General features: G+C 35.5%; 2 protein-coding genes across 6 annotated transcripts; both read left to right on the top strand.

The window, feature by feature from the left end:
• The first annotated feature begins 396 nt into the window (after positions 1-396).
• On the top strand, positions 397-1472 carry LOC113074955 (caspase-3-like). The gene is made up of 2 exons (XM_026247663.1): positions 397-565; positions 651-1472. The coding sequence occupies exons 1-2, from the start codon at positions 418-420 to the stop codon at positions 878-880; spliced, it is 378 nt and encodes a 125-aa protein (XP_026103448.1). The 5' UTR covers positions 397-417; the 3' UTR covers positions 881-1472.
• Positions 1473-3232: 1760 nt separating this feature from the next.
• irf2b (interferon regulatory factor 2b) lies at positions 3233-21474 on the top strand. 5 transcript variants are annotated; one of them, XM_026247656.1, is made up of 9 exons: positions 3233-3415; positions 5354-5446; positions 5630-5729; positions 8612-8785; positions 9826-9863; positions 9985-10090; positions 12049-12204; positions 15606-15649; positions 20394-21474. In XM_026247656.1, exons 2-9 carry the CDS (start codon positions 5360-5362, stop codon positions 20691-20693), a joined length of 1005 nt encoding a protein of 334 aa, XP_026103441.1. In that variant the 5' UTR covers positions 3233-3415; positions 5354-5359; the 3' UTR covers positions 20694-21474. The 5 variants fall into 5 exon arrangements, with proteins under 5 accessions (XP_026103441.1, XP_026103444.1, XP_026103443.1 ...); XM_026247659.1 differs by lacking the exons at positions 3233-3415; positions 20394-21474 and adding exons at positions 3467-3683; positions 16832-17819 and having other exon boundaries at positions 15609-15649; XM_026247658.1 differs by lacking the exons at positions 3233-3415; positions 20394-21474 and adding exons at positions 3470-3683; positions 16832-17819.
• The last annotated feature ends 657 nt before the right edge of the window (positions 21475-22131 follow it).

Raw genomic sequence — 22131 nt, 5'->3', positions numbered from 1 at the left:
AGTTATAAACAAGATCCTTGGATTGACCCCCCCTCCTAGCAGAACCAGAATTCCTCTTAACCTCTGGTGCCCACAGAACATCTTTTGTCAGAGAATGGCACAATAACTGTCTTTTATAGATATAAATGGAACAAAATGAACTGAAAATGACTTATGAATATGGAGTTAAGCGATGGACTGATATTCATTTAGATGTAACCCTCACATTTGACTATCATGTTTATAATCACTTATTGTGTATGTCTTTTAATAACTATTGGATAGCTTAAGGATACATATTCCTGTTCCATATGTATGTTTTTGAATCTGTTAGCTTGAAACAATCCTGACCATCAGTTATTTGTCAAATGTATCGTATTCTTGTTATAGGAATCATGTCCAAAATTATAGGACATGATTCCTATATAGTTTACACAGATGTTTGAGTGTGTTTGTCCTGTGTGCCTCCAGGCTTGCAGAGGCTCAGATCTAGATGGTGGCATTGAGGCCGACAGTGTAAGTGAAGAGAACACACAGAAGATTCCTGTTGAGGCAGATTTTCTTTATGCCTACTCCACTCCACCAGGTTACTAATCTTATTTCTTGAGATCCAAATAAGAAAATGTGCAGATGCAAATGCCCTAACTGTCTTGTTTTCTGTCTGTCCTCAGGTTATTACTCCTGGAGGAATGTTGGTAATGGTTCCTGGTTCATCTTATCGCTGTGTGAGATGCTGTCAAAATATGGCAAGCAACTGGAGATCATGCAGATCATGACACGTGTTAACCACAAGGTGGCGCTGGACTTTCAATCCTCCTCCAATCTGCCAGGGTTTGATGGCATGAAACAGATGCCATGCATTGTGTCCATGCTGACCAAAGAACTCTATTTCTCTAAATAATTCATGTGTATTGTACTGATTGCATTGCAGTGGGTATGAACACATTTAAATCATTTTGAATAATATTATGCAGCCTTTTAAAGCGCTGCAGACAAAGGGGGGAAAAGGGATAAAAAGGGAATTTATTTAATCACGAATATTTTAATTGATCTGTATCTTTTTTCATGAAAGTCTGGGAGTCTGAAAGTTCACAATTCTCAGGTTTATCATCATTGGAATCATGTCCAAAATTAGACCCCCGATCTTGTTACTGTGCTAATTGATAGTGTTTTCACTATAGTTTGGATATTAATGTCCAGCGCAGATTTGATGTTAAACGGCTCGTTCAGTGAATCGCAGGGCGTCTGATCAGCCGTGAAACAGTGATTCTGTCAAAATTCCCTTTATGATTCCCTTTCAACTAAATTGACCTTCCTTACAATAGATAGATAGATGGATCTTTTTTATCTTTATCTAAAAAATTTTTTTTTAACTATCTATTTATCAGATAATCCTAAGAAAAAGTATCTGTTTTGGACCAAAATATTAAGGAAGGACAATATTAACATTGATGATAATAAGAAATGTTTCTTGTGCACCTGATTTATTTAAAAGAAGTGAAGTAATAAAAAATATTAAAATTACTATTTTTACAAAGAAACAAGTGTCTAAAACTATCTTGACTTCATTCTTCTGCTTGAAAGCAGTATAAATCAGATATTATACATTTAATTAATAATTTGAATTTATTATTATGTTTTCCATTTGCATGTTTTTAATATAACTGGAGTTGTCTGCATTAGAGATAACAGCAGTCTTAACCACAAGGTGGCGCTCTGTCCTCAGATCCCGGTCGAGTGCTTAAAAACAAGGTGTGTTCCTGAGAAATGCAACAGAAAGCAGAACAACTCCCTGAAACTTCACCCTTTTTTTCTGTTTCAGTCTTGTTTCTCAACCATCCGTCAAGCTGTTTCCTTTTCGTGTTTGTTTTCATTAAAAATGTATACGGGGGAACAAAGAATAACAAAGAATAACTGACTCTTACAAATAATAACTGAGTCCAATGTATTATTTAAAAGGGGTTTGTGTTGTTAGAGTTGGTTTGTTGCATAGACTGTGTTGCATCATATGCTGGGAGTTTCAGGGCTTGGGCGGCAAAGATAAGATACGAGACTCTCTCTCTCTCTCTCTCTCTCTCTCTCTCTCTCTCTCTCTCTCTCTCTCTCTCTCTCTGAGTCTCTCCCTGTGTGTGTGTGTGTGTGTGTTTTCACGCGTGGGACAGCGAGGATAGAATTGCACAGCTATAATGCTTTTAACAACTTTCATTGCTTCTCTCATCTCTACAGATCAGAATCTTTCTGGAAATGTCATATCAGTTACAGTCATGGACAAAGGTATTATATGCACAAACCTAGAGCACTAAATAAAAACATGCAAAAGATAAATGCAATGTTGCACAATATCTGCATATACATATATGTGATATAGCGCAAATTAGGTCTCAGAAACACTGAAACTATTGGGCAACAATTTTCTATTCACCCATAACCAGCACTAAAGTGCGATATCATAATTGCATGATGCAACATAAGTTTATTTCTGCTTGCTTCGCCTTTAAGAAGCAATAGCGAAACAACAAGGAAGTGAAAATGAAATCGACTTTCCCATTTCGTACTGCAGCCAATGAGCAGACCAGCGCAAAAACTACTATGGCAAAAGCTTAGCTTATGAATATTTAGTAGGTCAAGAGACGTTGCTCGGGTTGATTCTCTGGAGCGTCCGGTAAATGTGGATTTCAAAGTATTTTATTGTTTTATTTGTAGTATTGAGAAATAAACAATACACGTTATCAAAGCTGTAAGAGCGAAAAATAATACAACAAATTACAAGTGATAATATAACTGTAATAATAATTATTACAATATACAATAACATATAAACAAAGCATTGAATTGTATTTTTTCGTAATATTTACGAGAGAAATCGTACATGTATTTTTGTTGTGTGGTAATATGGATTTGTGTGATTTGTATTAGCCAAGCAAGTTACATTTGCAAAAAAATCAAACTAATTTTGAATACTACTCAAATATAAAGAGTCGTTCGTTGACAGCCACCAACATTTCTGTCGTTCAGCCAATCGGTGCGCAAGCGTCTCGCTACGTAATTAATATTCATGAGCTAAGCCTTCCCCCTTGACGGAGTTCTTTCCTTGACTACCTCCCACTTTTATTATATCTACACGCCTTTTTACCAAATTATCTGTATGGCAGCCAATCAGCTTGCGAACGTCTCGGCTACGTTGTTAATATTAATAACCCAAACCCAGGCCGTAGTAGGATTTGGAAACACGAAGTAAGCGCACAACACACACTCACTCACACGCACACTGGGGATTTCCACCCAAGCGCTTGTTTCCTTCACTTGTTTTGCTTTCGATCTGAAGAGCGAACTCAAACCCATTTGACTTTTCGTTTTGTTATCGAAAACTACAAATTGTCAATATTCTTCATACCCTCTTTGCTTTTATTACTAGAGCGGTTTCTACGCGTCGCAGGTAATTAATTGCATTTCCGCATGTGTTTATGGGGCTCATGTATATATATATGTAAGTGGATGTTTATTGCTGTAGGCCACGTTGAGTTCCTGGGAGTGAGTGATAAATCGAAAGTCATGGGGTGTTTGGATTCAGAGGGAATCAAGGAATGCTTATTTTCACTTTTGAGTTGAGTTGACAACTCTATCACGCTTATTTGGGGAGGTTGAAGTCATCTGATGTAGTGTGTGCTGCAAGAATGATTGGGACACTGCAATGTAACGTCACCGTAAGTTCTGAGCAGAACCGATAAATAACGCATTTTTAATGCCAAATTATGTTGTTGAGAAGTTTGCACGGACGTGTGGGGATTATTGTTACCGTTGTTGACTTACCTGGATGTGTACTGGGAGTAACAGGGGCACTGTCATGGAAAGAGTCTGTCGTGAACTGGTGCACCAATATCTGAATCCAAATTTTGTTTGAAAATATGATACATATAGTTCAATATTCTTATAACATGAAGGCTTAGTAATAAAACGCAGTAAAAACTAGTTATTTGTCTATTTCATATCATGTTATGATGATTGAATTTGGGCATTTTGGTGTTAAAATGTACAGTATGAAAGACTAACAGGCAGACCAATAGTTAACGAGAAAGCTGAATAGTTTATATAAATAGTTTAGACGAGACATTTCTTTAAGACATAATGCTCATTCTTAAATAGTGCTATAATCTAAATACTATTCGTTTATGTTAGCACTGTATGATGTCAGAATTAGTTTAACATGTAGAAACAGACCAAAACAAATTTCGGTAACACTTTAGAATAAGGTTCCATTAGTTAATGTTAGTTAATGTATTAAATAACATGAACAAACAATGAATAATACATTTATTACTGTATTTATTCATCTTCGTTAATGTTAGTTAATGAAAATACAGTTGTTCATTGTTAGTTCATGGTAATTCACAGTGCATTAACTAATGTTAACAAGCACAACTTTTGATTTAAATAATGCATTAGTAAATGTTGAAATTAACATGAACCAAGACTTATAAATGCTGTAGAAGGACTGTTCTTTGCTTAGTTCATGTTAACGAAAGTAGTTAACTAACATTAACTAATGGAACCTTATTCTAAAGTGTTACCCAAATTTCTTATATATTCAATATTAACCAATATAAATAAACTAAAATCACTAACAGCAGCTATATGTGACCAATATATCATGCATCCCTACTGTTTTGCATGGTTTTATGCATATTTTTTATGCAAATATTTAAAAATGGGTTCATAATTGTGCCTATTTATGCTTATGTTATATGTAGTATGTGGTGTAATTCCTGTATGTTAGTCTATGTTGCGATTGCCTTTGCTCGCTCTTGTTTCCTAGTGGACCATAAAAGCTCAAAGGTCTTAGTTAGCACCAAACAGTTGATTTAAAAGCATGAGTTTTCATTGTGATTAACTATAAACCTTTTTATGAGCTTGAATTGGTTAATCTGTAACTTTTGTAATTTACGCTTTGTTAAATTAAAACAGATAAAGAAACATGTACTTCTCATGTCTGACATCTTGCATGATTGATATTACAGGTTTGCCAACAGGTACTCCATGTACTCTTAGATAAACTCTCTCTCTCTCTCTCACACGCTCCAACATCCTCTATTTGTGTTGTCATTCATGTCCTCCTGACTCACGGTCTTGACTCTTGCTTGCATGAAATCCCGAATACAAATGATATTTCATAATCATTTTGTTTGGAGTAACTTCCAGTTAATTGTGATTCAGATGGTCTCTGTTGGAGGTTTGTTTTTAGAAATGGGGTTAAAGTTTATCATCGCGTTTCTTAGATATAGAATGTACTACCTGTTGAAGGAGGAAAGGTTGCTGTCAACCTTTGACACATTCCAGATCTCTCTTCGACTCTCTCTCTTTCGCTCTCTTTCTCTAGGCCAGCATGCCGGTGGAGAGAATGCGTATGAGACCATGGTTGGAAGAGCAGATAAACTCTAGTAAAATACCGGGGCTTCTTTGGGTGAACAAGGTACTGTGACTGTGTTTAAACTACTCTTTTTACAGCATTGTTTTTTTACAACTACACATGCCATGAGCTAGATGCTATTATCTGCGAAGCATTTTGTCATGTAAATGTGACTGCGCGCACGAACACGGTGCATTTAGGGTGTGTCTTGGCTTGTGACATGTTTTGCATGTTCTTTGCCTGCAGGAGAAGAGAATATTCCAGATTCCATGGATGCATGCTGCACGACACGGCTGGGACGTGGAGAAAGATGCGCCGCTCTTCCGAAACTGGGCCATCCATACAGGTGCAGTCAGCACGCAGACTGTCATATGTGCACAGGAATGCACATATACTTACTGTACAAACATAACATTCTTGAAATATAAAGATGCAATTGTGAATATTCAAACTAGATCTAGATCAAACTAGATACAATTTTTGTTAGAACAGTTTGAATGGCACTGACCTATTTATAAGTAGTTGTTGGCATGCTGAATTGCAGTTTGCTAGGGAGTTATAAATGATTGCTAGGGTTTCTAGATGGATTTTAGGGTGTTCTTGGTTGTTGCTTGGGTTTTGCTTATTTGGATTTTGCTACAGTTTTGGTTTGATGGTGATTCTAGGTTGGGTGGTTGTCAGGGTGGTTACTTGTTGGTTACTAAGGTGTTCTGGGTGGTCGCTAGGGTTTTACTTGTTGGTTCCTAGGGTATTCTGGATCGGATGGTTGCTATTTTTTTACTAGTTAGTTACTGGGATGATCTAGATGGTTGCTATTGTTTCTATGGTATTGTTGGTTGGGTGTAGTTGTCGACCGATACGTGTTTTTTGACAGCCAATGCTAGGGCTGCACGATATTGGGAAAAAATGACATTGCGATATATATTGTGATATGAAATCTAATCTATTTGTTTCTTACAAACAAAAATGGGGTGAGCACACTTACATTCTCATTTTAAATGATTTAAACATCAGAGTATTTAAATTAGAGTAAATTATTTGTTTGTAACTTTAGGTTATGGTTTGAATTGTTAACTTATTAACTAACATGAACTTACCACAAGCAATACTTTTGTTACTATATTTATTAATCTTTGTTTATCTTCGTTTATAAAATCACAGCTGTTCATTGTTTGGTAATGTTACTTCACAGTGCATAAACTATGTTAAAAAAATACTGTACAACTTTTGATTTCAACAATGAAGGCTATAACATAAATTTTGAAATTGTAGAGGTGTTGTAGAAGTGCAGTTTAGTAATAGTAAATGTTAAATAATGTAGTTAAGTAGTTTAATAAATAGAACATTATTATAAAGTGTTACAGATTTTTTTGATACACCAATTCAGACGTCTCTTGAGTTCAGTGTTGGACAGGTCAGTTGTTTAAACCATTCATTAATTGAATCAGTTCAAAGGAATAATTAGTTTGCGAATCAGACGTGTACGGCACGGGTTGTGTAATTATCTCTGCAGTTTAGGATATCGCACAAGATTTGACAACACGCGAGCTCTCTCTCTCTGCTCGTTCTTATATGCGCCCTGTTAAACTGACAGGATTTAAAAACACATGCAAATGATAAAGTTTCACTCTATGATGGTTATGCTGTGCAATTAATCCGCGAATTACATTCGTCAAGGGCCGGGGAGCAGCTGCCCGTACAGTTAATGAATAACGGATCATCTACGACAGCCTACATCGCAAATTCTGTGCTGTGACAATTGTGGATTTGTGCATCGCGATATCGATGCTTAAACGACACATCGTGCAGCCCAATAGCCGAAATAAAGCCGATATGATTTGTTTAAATCATGAATATTAATATTTAAGATATCTGAAATCATTTGACAATGGATAAAAAAAATGTGTGAAAGAAACATGCTTATACTTTAGATGACAGTATTTTTCACAAATAAATAAATATTTAATACAAATATAATTTAAAAAGAGAGTAACACTGTAACCAACAGGAGACTAAGTATTCTGGGAAATTTGTGGGCATTGGGAATCATATTTTCCAAATAAAGCCAGGGTAACCCTCTATAACACTGTTCGTAAGTCGGGAAGAAGGAGGGGGGAACCGGCGAACATTTAAATAAAACTTTAATAATTATATAAACACAAAACTGCGCAACAATCCCTGACTGAGTTTGATTCTTCTGAGAACCGGCAAAAGACACCACACGCGCACAAACAAAACCAAAACACCAAATAAAGCCCAGGTCTGGTCCTCTCTCATCCTTCAGTGTCGTAACTCCTCTTTTTATCCTTCCGGAGCTCCTCTGTTTGACTCGAGACAGGTGAGTGGTGCAGGTGTCACTCATTTCCAATCACTCCACTGGCCTCAACTCGATCCCCCAGCCCTCGGACCCGCCCTAAGCCCCACCCCACTCATCACACCCTCATTTTACATACAGCACACAGTGAAAATGACATGAATATGACAGCGGGCAAATGCATGAAATCACGAGTTTCAAATTTAAAGCATTCACTTCACATTGACGACACAGAGAACACGCGATCATGCTGGATACAAATGCACACTTCACAAGATCTCTCAGCTGGATTCGACTAAGTTTGCAAGGTTTGTGAAATTAAATGTTCATTAGTCATTCAAAGGTTTGTTTAAATTATAGAAATGCATTTTACTTCTTGTTTACAGCAAACGAGAAAGTATTATAATGTTTGCCTTTCTATTACTAATAGGCCTAATATAAAAGCAATCGGATAGCAGTTTGTATACATTAATTCCTTTGTTTAACCGTTCTATCTGAATATTAGACAGACTTCTATCCGCTCTCATCGCTATCAAAATAAAAGTCCCGCCTCGAATACATCGGCCAAGCAGAAAAACTTATCGGCCGATATATCGGCCTTGGCAATATATATCGGGTCTTACTAGTTGGCTACTGGGATTTTCTAGGTGGTTGCTATGGTTTAGCTTGTTGGTTGCCAGGGTGTTCAGGGTGGTCGCTGGGGTTTTATTTGTTGGTTCCTAGGGTGATTATTTCTGGTCTAGGTCAAAAGAGTCCAACAATATGTCTCCATGATATTCCTATTCTTATCTGTATTTTGAATTTCATTGAAAGTTTACAGCTAATGATGTCAATTTTGATATAAAGAGCTGAAGTGATAGTAAACTGTCATTCCACATTACCTTTATCCAGTTTTTGACTGCCATTTTTTTTAGGGAAATATCAGCCAGGTGACAAACCAGACCCCAAAACATGGAAGGCGAACTTCCGCTGTGCAATGAACTCCCTGCCTGATATAGAGGAGGTGAAAGACAAAAGCATGAAAAAGGGAACAAATGCCTTCAGGGTGTACAAGATGCTGTCAGCGTCTGAGAGGCAGTCAAAGAGAGGTCAGTCGATCACACATCAGTGCTGACACTGACTGCATCACACAGACCAGCCTTCATTTCCTTCTGACACGCTGCTCATAACGAAGTACAGTTTAAAGACATTTCTGTCATGTTTGTTTAATCACACCTAAGAATGGTATGTTCCCACTTCGTCTGTCTGTTATAACTATGACTTTCAACTGTAACTGATCTGTGTCTAAAAAATGTGAAGATTTTGGTGGAATACCACAACAGCTGAAAATATGTTTGCAATATTTCACCTGCAAAACATATTAGAAAGGAATAAGAGTTTATTTTATGCATGGATAACTTTGAATTTAATATTTTTTTCCCTTACATTATTTTCATGAAAATTAAACCAATTAAATTTTAATTTAACGTGTGTGTGTTAATAAATTGTCATGAAAATAATGTCATGGTGGTAGTTGTCGTACCGCTTTATGATGATTTAAGTAAAAACATTATTAATGAGGATCTAATTACAATTAAGAACAATATTTACAAAGAAAAAAAATTCAAAAGACATCCAGAATTCTTAAGATAATAAAACATATTTGCATTATATTAAAACTAGTATGTAATAGTATATAGCGAAAAATATGACTTAACAAAAATAATTATATGTTTTTTGGGGGCGAATCTCATAAAAGCGGACAAGAAAATTATTTCACCTTAAAAAATTCTTAAACTTTTCATATGTATTAACAACTTTTATGTTTATTTGTAAGAATAAATGTGTTAAACAAAAACTGCCACTGACAATAATAATTACAAACAGAATCATTACTATAACGATATTTTTTTTTACATTGTAGTAAAACTAGTATCTAAAATTATATTGTGAAACATCTTAATGGCCCTATACAAATTTTTTATCCTCAAGATCAAATTAAAGATCCTGTTGTTGTGTTATGATTTTGGGCTGAAATAGGCTCTAGAAACCTTCTTGACAGGTTTTGTGACATCTGCCGTTGTGATACTTTCTGAAGTGCTATTTATTTGCATGCACTGATCTAGATTTGTGTGTCTGTTTCTCAAAGGGAAAAAGAGAGGAATTGAGAAAGAAGAAAAGATAAAGGTATGGACTTTCACTCTAGTGTATATTTTGTAGCTGTCAGAAATGCTCTAATCAAAAAAGGTTATGAGATATAATTGACATGGGTGTAAATATAATGTGTGTGTGTGTGTGTTAACTGCAGGCAGTGAGGCCATGCCCTATGCCTTCGAGTTGGGAAAACAGTAATGGCTCTTCAGATTGTAAAACCCCAGTCACTATCAAGCAGGAGGCAGATTACTGTGGTACAGGTATGTAGTGAACTTCCTGCTCCGCCCTGCACACCTGTGTTTAGTGAGTATATTCAGGTGGAACCTGTTCTCTACAGTCTAGCAAGAAAGAGTTAGGATCTGAAATGCTATCTGTTCTGTGGGTTAGTTTTTATCTGTACACTCTCTCTGCTGCACATGTTGTTTCTCTGCTCTCCAAAACAGATAATTGTGAGTCTTCTTTTAGCAACACAGTACAGGTGTAATTTAGCTAAAGCCTCAGACTAAAGAAAATCTGTTTGCTATTTGAGGGAGTATTACAATTTAGGCCTTTTTTAAACCGAAGCTAAAAATAATCCTAAAACCGAACACATTTGAATGACTTGGTGTATTTATTAACAGTATTTTTAATTTTATTTTAATAATAACAATTTTTTTATTATTTATTTGATAGAAAAACACTAATAATGATGATTTAAAATAATTATAATAAATATACATCAAGCTATTTTTATGTTAGGTATTTTTAGCTATTATAGGTGTTAGGTTATATTGTTATTTTAAGGTTCTCTTTAAAAAAGTATGAATTTTATTAATATAGTATTTGTTATAAATATATGACCCATTTCAGTTCTGTCCAACCAGAGCACTTGCTTTTTTTTAAAGAGAAACTTAACACGAACCAAAACCATAACACTTTTGAATGACTTGTTGTGTATTTATTTTAATTAATCAATTAATTAATTAATTATAATTTGTATATGTAGCAAATATGATCAATAAATATTTTATTCAAATATATGTTTATTAATATTATTTTAAATATTTGTTATAAATATATTACCCATTAAAATTCTGTCCAGCCAGAGCACGTCACTCTATTGAAGAAAAACGTAACCCTTAAAAACAAAACTCTTTTGAATGCTTAATATGTATTTACTATGTTATTTAAGAATATAATACACGTTGTAGATATGTATCAAATAGTAATTCTTCTAAATTTTTTTCAAATGTATTATTATTACACATTAAGTTGTTAAAAGATGTTCTCTCTCAAGTTTATTTGAGGAATCTCTTTAAAAAAGCATGACTTGTGGTTTCAGAGAATATCAAAGGATCCTTGAAACACATCAGCGTTTTGTTCTGTGTTCCTCATCAGCCACTTTTTGCAAATACACAGAATGCTTTAGGCTTCTCTAACACAAGTTTTTTTTTGCTGTGCCTCTCCTGTCCTAGTTTAACACATGCGTCATTTCACAGCTGTTAGACATTCTCTCACATCTCCCTGCCTTCACAAAACTACAAAATCAAAAACGTTACAGACATTATGGCACTGAAGTTGACCTATAGAGTAAGGTTTATTCCAGCTCCTACACATGTAAACCCAGTGTTTCACAATGCTGGCAGTTTGAGTCAGTAAAGAGCCTTTTGATTTGCCTATTGTTGAATTTGTAATAGAATAGAAACTTTATTGTCAATACAACTCAAATGTTCTTGACAGATGTAAGTATGATTGGTCTTTTTCTTTTTTTTTATGGGATATGATCACACTACTACACCTATCATTTTGTCCTGGACCAGTTTTACCTGATCTCCTTGTTACTGTTTTTGTTTAATCACGTCCACTTGTTCTCTGTTTTCCCCCTTCAATTTCACTAACGCACTGGATCGGGGTTAAAGTTGAGTTTAGCGTGTGTTTGTTTTGTTAGTCATGTGGGGTTTGTGATACGCATCGAATTGGCAAAGCAAAATCAACTGCAGCATAATTGATCTGCAAGCAGCCTTTCAGCTGGTCCAGTTGTTTTTAACCTGGTTTCCACTGCATCATTTCAATACGGACTCATGGGAAATGGAGTTCAGCTGAGTGGACCGGAGGGATTGCAAGGATTGAGGGAGTGAAAAATGACACAGATCTGGCTCACCCCCCTTTAAGAAACTCGTCCACTTCCCACTTCACTGTTCTCCATATTCACTCTCTCTTCTCTGTTCTCCTTCCCCAGAGGCTGGTGGGCGGAGCCCAGCGGACGACCACCTGATCATTAACGATCTGCCGGACGTTTGTCAGACCATCGAGGTGGTGACGGAAAACGAGGAGCAGGCTGTGACCTCCAGTGACCTGTACCCCTTACAGATCTCCCCCGTCTCCTCGTATGGAGGTTGGCTCAACAAATTTACTCTCAATCCTTTTGCCATTGCTATATTCACAGTGAAGCATTGCTTTTACATCCTTATTGGTTTTAGAACTTAGATGCTTTTGGGCTGTGATACCAATTGCATTTATCCAGTTGAAAAATAATCAACAGTTATCTGTGCTTTGTGGTTTCCTCGTGTGCTCCAGACATATTGAGCTTGTGTGGGATTTGTGGGTTTGAATTTGCCCCAAATCAGCTCCATTTGCTGAAATATTTAGACTTTTTATTTTATATAAATGTCCAGACCTTCAAACCACCCAGTTGTTAGCCTTTTAGTGGCCAGTGGAAACTGATACAGGTGGGAGATTTGATATTGTGTGTTGCAAAAAAAAAAAAAAGAATTTTTGTCTTGTTTTCCAGTACAAATATCTAGATATATTTAGGAAATGATTTAAAGGTATCAAGTCTTGTTTTGTGGAAAATGTTTCAAAATTAAGTTAGGCTTCAAACATGAATATAATATCTGTCTAATGGAAAAACATAAGGAAAAAATAATCTTGTTTTCATTTTGAATGACGTTTATATTTCTTTCCCCATTGATATGTTTTTTTTCTCGTTTAAGGCATACACTCAATTAATTTGGATAATTTTTCAGAAAACTGGACTTAATATCTTTAAGTATAGTGCTTTTCAATTAAATGCGTTTGGATTTTTATCTGTTCTGAGGTCTGTTTCAGAAAGGAGGTTTGGTGAAAACTCTGAGTATGTTAACCCTGAAATCAGGGGAACTCTGGGTTTTCAGTTTCAGAATGGGAGGTTTGTCAAACCCGAGAAAGCAGGATAAGTCAAGTCTGTTTCTGAAAGAGAGGAAACTTAAACTCATCGAGTCAGTTAAAGTGGTAACTTAATTAGCATTAGACTATGTGGAAAAAAGCTGCTGCGCACTGAAATAAACATGATATTTATTTAATATGACAAATGTTTGTAAAGTCATGTAGCCTGCGTACACTCATGAACCTTTTATGGGTAAAACTTTCCCTGGTTGAATTATGTTTTTATACTTAATGTTTTTTTTTTTTTTTTTTGCCTGTAGGATACAATGAAAATTATTATTAGTTCAAAACTTACCGTTCTCCAAGTTTTTACCTTTGACATTATAACGGTGATTAAAAATTCAAGTTATGTATTGACTCAAAGGTATGCTGATGTTTTTTTGTCAGTGCTGTTGCCATGGTGAATCATATTTTCATAGCTCCATTGATCATGACTTCTCATAGTCGTGGTGCAAGCACTAAACTCGATTTCAGCTGTTCTGAACCCAAAAACTCAGTTTCCCATCTCAGGGTAAGTTAACTCAGACTTTAAGTTTCAACTCAGAGTTGGTTGATCCTCCTTCTTGAAATGGGCCCCTGGAAACAAGACAAATTGTTAATTGAATTGTGGATAAGGTCTTTTGTACTGCTCAAAGTTAGTTCACTGTAATAAATGATTTTAGTATTTTTGTTTTCCAAAACAAATATATAAAAATTTGTAAATCTAGATCCATTTACTTGAGAAGCAATGTTGCATAAGATATTAATTTAGTTTTCTCAACAATCATGTGAGTTTAAACAAAATTCCTGCCAGTTGGGTCAGAAAAATAATCTCGTTTTTCCTTTGAAATAAGTTTATGTTTCTTACCCTGTTTCTTGACCTTAATTTTTATGTTTTGGATAACAAGAATATATATTTTAAGTCATTTTATTTCTTAAAGTATCATGCTTTTAAGAATATTTAGATTAGGAAAACAACAAAAATACTATGTAAGAATCCTTTTTGTTCTTTTTTTTTTTTTTGCAGTGTATCTGTTGTCCTTATTTGAAAAGAAAGGTATCACTCCTAAAGCATTTAATTTTTGGCCTGAAACATGCTGTGACGCATTGAGATCGGTGTAAGCTGTTTGTGTTGGTTGTGTTGTACAATGTCAGTTAGAGCTGAGCCTCAAGGACAGCCGTACCTCTGTACTGTAACACAGCTCTGGCTAGATGGAGTTAATATATAACTATGAGGCGCAAACACAATTCACTCTCACCTGCATGTGCTCGTCTTCATAAAGTTAAAGTGTGCCTTCAATATCTTATAAAGGCCTGACACAGTAATCCACTTATAATGCTATAATGGACAAGCAGAGATCTTTGACTTTTATAGCAAGATTGGATTTTGGGTTGTAAAGTCATAATGAAATAAGTCGTTTTTCTGATTTAATTAGGTTTAATTGAACAAATGGTACTAACAATTAAGTGGATGTGATTATTCAATGTGATTTGGTTTGCCATTTTACCTTGTTACTTCAACGACAGTCGCAAAAACTCAAATATTACAGGCACGATCCAGCATAAACAAAGGGTATTCTGGCTGGTTTCTATAATATATTCTTTACTGTAACTCTATGAGAATGTACTGTTACTGTAATTGAGTAAATAGTTTTGGCTTCCAAGCAAAAATCTTCAGTCTAATCGCATGAATCATTCATTGGTGGTCGGTAGCGAATGCTTAAGTCTAATACTGTGGGTTAGAAGTTTATTCAAATCCATATCTGGCCAAGTGAGTAATAGACTAGCTACAGTATATCTTAGCAAACACCACTAATTAATTATTGCAAAATATGGCAGAGGCTTGCTTCCAATAAGAAGCCATCCAGCTCGCTTTGAAACACTGTTAGATCCAAGATTACAGTTACAGCATTCCCGCATCTCCTTCTATAAGTGTTTCTCTTTTATTCAGTCCCCTTTGGGAGCTAGTTTCAAGTAAGGAATGCAGATGATGCATTTTATTGTAGCTACTCTTCTGTCTGCTCATTGACTGCGCGTGGAGGACTGAGATGAACTCCTGCCATTGTTGAAACTGTGGGGCTTGGCTTCTGAAAACGTGTTGTAGTGGCGTGAAATTTACCGTACAGCACCACTTGACAGTGCGTTTGTACACGGACGGGAATGTTGACTCATGTCCTGTTTTTCCGTGTTTTCCAATCAACAATCCGTTTTTTTTCTCAGAAGTCCCTGGGGCTGAAAGCGTGTGGTTTTTCAGCATGAGATGTCTTGCCCAAGTTCGGAGTTATTCATAGTAAACACAAACACAATGCCTCACTGCCAAAGCAAACTCTCTTTCTTTCTTTTCCTTGTATTTACAATTTAGATTCTCTTATCGAAACATCTCTCAGTGCAATTTAAGCTGTAAAACGTTAGAAATGACTGGCCCTGAGGATATCTCGAAGTTATTAATAGGTGTAATCGGTTAAACATCTAAAGCTGTAAGGGTTAAATATAGAAGGCGTACAGGCAGGCCATCGGTTGAACATTTTTTCATCCACCCATACACGATAACCTGTCTGTCAGGAAATCCCTGATGAATCAGTCTAAACACTTTGCTTTCTCTCCGTTTTCCAGCAGAGAGCGATACAGACAGCGCCAGTGAGGAAGACAACAAAGAGGTATGTGCACAACTCTCCCATTGCGAAACTGGACAGGCTTAAACACAGAATAGATGGTTATAATGTTTTTACATGTGAAATGATTGGGTTTATATTGAATTAGAAATTTTACATTGAAATTATAGACTGCAGATGCTGAGTTATAGCGGCCAAAAGAACGATCCACAAAGAAGAGTGTTTTTTAATGGGCGTGTCCAAGCAATACCCAGAATCCTTCTGTGTACATATCTGTTTATGTTATGCTTTAGGGGTGTGAGGAACTGAATTGTGCTTCTCATACAGACACTAAATGCCAAAATATGCTCCATGATAATTATTCAAAGACAATTTTTACAAATGAAGAATAGAATAGTTACAAATGTACTCACCCTCAGGCCATTCAAGATGAGTTTGTTTCTTCATCCGAACAGATTTGGAGAAATGTAGCATTACATCACTTGCTCACCAATTGATCCTCTGCAGTGAATGGGTGCCGTCAGAATGAGAGTCCAAACAGCTGATAAAAACATCACAATAATCCACATGACTCCAGTCCATCAGTTAACATATTAAGTTAAGTTAAAAGTTGCGTGTTTGTGAGAAACAAATCCATTATTAAGACGTTTTTAACCTCAAGCTGTTACTTTTGTCTAAAATATGAATCCTCTATCAAAAATATGACTTTCTGAAAAATTGTCTCTTTTGAATCAGGAGAGAATTATGCACAGATCAAGGGGGAAAAAAAAACAGTTCTAAACAAAAACGTCAGTGGATTTTAATGTGAGAGGACAACAGGGGATGGACTTTTTCACTGCAGGATGCATTATTATAGATTCTGGACTCCTATTATCAGTAACGATGGGTTAAAGTTAAAAACCTTACTAATGGATTTGTTTCTTACAAGCAAATCTTTTCACTTCTCAAGATGTTAACTGATGGACTGGAATGGTGTGGATTACTTGTGGACTGGATTATTGTGATGTTTTCATCAGCTGTTTGGACTCTCATTCTGACGGCACCCATTCACTGCAGAGGACCCATTGGTGAATAAGTGTTGTAATGCTACATTTCTCCAAATCTGTTCCGTTGCAGAATCTAGATCATGGATGGCTTAATGACATTGGCTTAGTGAGTACATTTTCAGCAAATTTTTTATTTTTTGGTCAAGCTATTCCTTTACATTAGTGTGTGTTGCATCCTCAGCCACAAGAGGCACTATCACAGAAACTGCTTGCACCTGTGCTGACTTACTGTTGAACTACAGCGAATGCAACACTTCGAGGAGAATCTTACTGACCGAGTTAGTGTTTACATTTTTATATCAGCTGCCTGAATATCAACATTGAGTTTAGTGGCTCAGACATTTAAAGGAAGCTCTCTTGTTCTGAGGTCTGTTACTGACATGGCACAAATATACATGTTAAAAATATACACCACATGCTTGCAGTGCCAAAAACGAAGAGTTTTTTTTGAGCCTTTTGAGTTTTGCAGAGCATGTTTTCACAAACATGTGCAAATGTTTTCACAGGCAATCGCAGTAGTAAGATTACAGACTAAAAATTTGCCAGATAGTCTAACATACAGCATCTAAGTACTCGCCCACTTTGGCTTTTTGCATGATCAGTCCGCCCTGTGATTGTTTTTAGTGATGTCACAGCTGTTTTTGAGTAAACTAGTCTTAGGGGCAAAAAGTGTTGCATTTAGTCTTGTACAAGTGTCTCAAATTTATATAATCAATTTCAATTTTTCAATCAATTTCTATCAATTTTAGCTTGAACTTTTAACTTTAAATCGACAAACAAACAGAATATGAACAAGCATTTTACTTTAAAACAGAGGTCTTCAATACATTATTTAGGTAAAGGATGGGATACAAAGACTTAAAAAAAAAAAAAAAAAAAGATTGTAAAGGTGCATTTTAAGCCTGACCTATAATGATATGCATAACATACTTTATTAATCTTTTTACAAACCTTTCAGTGTTTTGCATTCAAATGATTATTAATTATGTACAGTGTATTATATTTTATATTCATTTGAACATGCTTTGCTACTTGCTAGTCAAATAATGGTGTAATTATCATACTAGAGCACATTTAATAGACAAACGTTTGTATATGCATGATGATATTAGGTTTTTTTGTTCTGGAAAAGGAAGACTATACATTTTAAATGGCTTTATCTGCTAAAAGGTTAGTTTAAAGCTAGAGTTTTGGACTTGAAGCTACAAAACTTATTTTGATTTTAAAATGCCAGGTCTTGTGATTTAATGTTTCTTGCCTGAAAGTTTGTGGCTCTTCCTACTTCCCGTTTACAAGCGCCCAGTAATCTCTCCACACATGTAAGTTCCAGCATGCATCTGGGTAAATCTTACATGACAGACGCTCTCAAACCCCTGTTTTCGGTTCCTGTACCTCAGAACTATGATGCAAAACAAGACGAGAAAAAAAAAAAGAAAGAACAAGCAGTGATGTGAGGCTTCTCACTGATTCTGGTAAATGTGCTGCGGCTTGTTAGAAAACTATTGAAATAGAAAGAGTAAATCTCTGATTCACCCATAGAATTGCTGTCACCCAAAAGACAGACGTCAGCTTTGACGGCTGATTAAAATGTCACTTAGGCTTTGAGGGAGGGGAATTTTGCTTTACCTGCAAAAAACATTTCATGGCAGGATATGAAAAGTTTCTCATGATCTTTCAAATCTGCAGACTAAAGGCTTTACATTAAATTGTACCTTTAAGGCATACTTCTTTAGGTATTTAATAGGTATTTAACTGCCGCATCAAATGAATAAGAAATGAAATAAAATAAGAAATTGATGAAAGAGAAATAAAACCACTTAATTTAATATTTACTGTATATTGTCATTTAGAACTTTACTGAAGTTGTCCAACCAAGAGCAATGAGTTTTTTTATATTTTTTCTAAATGAATATTTAAAGTCAAAATAACTGCATATTTTATTTTATATTGATATAGCATATTTAATTTTTGAGACAAACAATATTTTCACATATAAATGGTACCATGCGTTGTTGTTGTTGTTTTTTCTCAGTATGTACCTTACATCTAAGAACTTAAGGTTTGACTTTAATGTTAGACTCTTTAAACACTACTTGAAGAGTTCGCCCTCACTTTTAATCTTTTTAGTTTTTGTGATAAATGTGCCCTCAAAAGTTGTCAGGAAGCCAGCAGATCCTGCAGTCTGATGATAGCCAGTCTGTCGCCATAATTCTGTCATGTTAAAACAATAGAAGCTATAAATAATCATGAATTTGAAGTGTTGTTAGACCGACTGTTTTATGTGCCAGTTATCAGTCTAAACACGGTTCAGATGTGTGGAGCAAACGTCTTACAGTTTCTAGAGAGAACAATCAAAGGCATGAAGCTGAGTGTCAGAGAGGAAATGCAACTGATGGCGGTGTGAGTGGTGGGGCCCCTGGCGATGTGGGCCACAACGCTCTCATGCAATTCAGGATTATCATCATTTGAACACAAGGAAGTGTGTGTTTTTACGACATGGCCTCAGGTTGTAATTCATGAAAATATACCGTTAGTTCCTGGGTAGAAAATCGACAGATTTAAGTGCTAGCTATTACCTTTGTGCTCTCGATGAAGACACTTAACCTCATCCGAGATTACCAGACCTTTTGTCATTTTCATGATTCTCTGATGTTTTTTTTTTTTTAAATATATATTTTATTTTAAATTTTTTTTTGATGTAAAACGGAGAGGGACTGAACTTATACTACGTGTACACTAAATCACCTTCTTTAAGATAAAATCTCTAACATCTGAGGTTTTTTCAAACTGGGGTCTGAAAGGGAGGTTTTAAATAATTTAAAAAAAATGTAAAAGAATTGACTAAAGAAATATTGACTAAAAATTGACTAAAGAAATATGTAAGTAAATCAAAACATTCAATTAAAATAAAATAATTAAAATTGTTTGATTAAAATAAATAATTAGCTAAACAATTAGAATGTAATTAAAATGAAAAAATAAAATATTTAACAATGTAAATAAAAGTTAATTTTATTTATATATATATATATATATATATATATATATATATATATATATATATATATATATATGAAGAGTTCAGATGCAAAAGCCTCTAAGTGCCTTCTGAAATTTTCATCTAAAGTTAGGATTTTTATTAGGCTCCTTGCAATGTGCAGGTCCTTTTCCAGGCTATTACAACTGAACAGAAATATAGGAGCCTGATTTAAAAAAAAATATATATATATATATATATAAATAACTTTTATTTACAATATTAAATATTTTATTTTTTCATTTTAATTATATTTTAATTGTTTAGCTAATTAGTTATTTTAATCAAACAATTTTAATTATTTTATTTTAATTTAATGTTTTGATTTACATTTCTTTAGTCAATTTGTATTATTTCTTTTAAATTTTTTTAAATGATTTAAAAACTCCCTTTCAGACCCCAGTTTGAAAAAACCTCAGATGTTACAGATTTTATCTTAAAGAAGGTGATTTAGTGTACACGTAGTACAAGTTCAGTCCCTCTCCGTTTTACATCAAAAAAAAAAAAAAAAAAAAATAATATATATATATTAGTTATATAGTTGCCCTTTATATTCTAGGATGGAGTCCTTTGTGTAAGGATGATTATATTTGGGGGTCCATTGCCTCTAAATGATTAAAAACCATGACAAATTAGTATGTTATATTAGCATTTGTCATTTCTACTAGTGTCCTAATCACTGATGTGGCTTTGTTTGGTCCTGCAGCGTATTCAGGCCTTGCTGTTTGGACATGAAGACAAGAAGATGAGGATGCCCCTTCCTGGCATGTCTTCTTTCATTTCTCCCGAAAAGCCTAACTTCAAGATAACCACTGTCCGAGACTCTGCACCTTCGGACTTGCACGCCCCCTTCACCGGTGAGTCGAACTGGAGCCTCCTAAACACCCCTTTCCCCTCGTCCTCCCACAGCCCCGGCCCCTCCGGCCAGCCGGCGGTCCACGAGAAACGTGCCAGCGTCATCATGAAAACCTCAGACGTGTCCAAATCCTCCGTCAAGACTTGCTGATGAAACCTGCACGCGACTCGTCGAGAACACTATCATCGCCTTCGATAAAGGACCTACGAGCTCACAGGACAGCGATGGACCATCCTACGGGAGGAGAACTCGGTGCTCACAGACAGGAAGTGACACGTGAGCTGAAATTCAGGGAGTTTTCAAGCGCAGTGACGTTTATCCGTAAGCTGCCGTAGTGATCCGCAAACCATTATGAATGTGTAAATATAAGGATCATTTCTTAATTGCCTTTAGTTGCCCCCGAGCACCTTATGGATGAGCACTGACGGCCATAATCAGTGACTTTTGCAGCTCGCAATCAACGATAGACACTTTACGAGCCTGTTTCCAAAAAAACAAAACAAAAAAAAGCATGCACATAAATGCCATAATATTAACTTATCTTAAGACCTTCGTTGTGAGCGAATACATTTTTATACCATAGGGATCTTTATGCAATGGATAGTAAATGACATTTTACATGATGAGCCCTATGATGTAAGATATCCTGTGTGAATTTGTGTTAGTTTGTGGTTTTTATGACAAGACAAAGCACTTGTTTTTATGAATTTTTTTTAACCTTTTAATGTGTCTCTTTCTACTGTATATGTGAACGTAAAGATGTAAAGTACGTGTCCTGCTTGTCTTGTGTCTACAGCTGTGTGTTCAAGTCCCAGATAATGTGTGCCTATCGGATCTTTATACACTCATAAGGGCTTCTTTAATGATTCTGGTGTATAAAAATCATGTGATCATAAGAATAAATGATAGACACTGTCTGGGTCAGATGTGAGTTGGTGTTGTGTTGTCTGTTCTGTCAAAACTGAACACACTGTATTTTTATATTTGTGAGTCATTTTCCATGGCTTTTGTCAAAATCTGCTTTTGTTTAGATGATGAAAACCTTTTTTAACCTAGCACTCATATCATTTCTATCTCTCATATGCCTATCTAGTGATTTTAATATATTAGTGATACATCTTTCTGCCTATAAAAGCGTGGCCATTTGTATTTAAGTGACTTTGATAAACTGTTAAACATTTCCTGTGCAACACTCCTGTGCATATACGAAAGACTGTATGTTTGCTTTGGACAAACAAGCAGACAGGTAGTTCAAGGTTGTCATCAAGAAGTGTCAGATGTGGGATCTTGACAGTGAATAATGTTGCAGGTTGTTTCTGCTGGTATGATGACGGCACTCCCAGCCTTAACTTTTCCAAAGCCTGAATCCATCAGTGGATCCTCACTGAACATCCTGATGGTGTTGACCAAAGGTGATGTAGTGCTGACAAACTCCTTATACAGCTCGGACACTTGGAGGACATCTGGTGATATCTCTGTAAAGGGTATTAAAGTAATGTGTAGTCTGACCTTTTGAATTTTTCATCATATTCATCTTATAAATTATTCGACCTAAACAGATGTCCTGCCATGCATTTGTATGGTTATA

The sequence above is a fragment of the Carassius auratus genome, unplaced genomic scaffold (genome assembly GCF_003368295.1).
Source record: "Carassius auratus strain Wakin unplaced genomic scaffold, ASM336829v1 scaf_tig00015876, whole genome shotgun sequence".
Taxonomy (NCBI): Eukaryota; Metazoa; Chordata; class Actinopteri; order Cypriniformes; family Cyprinidae; genus Carassius; species Carassius auratus.
The sequence above is the reverse complement of the archived record's forward strand: the minus strand, read 5'-3'. Positions and strand labels throughout refer to the sequence as shown.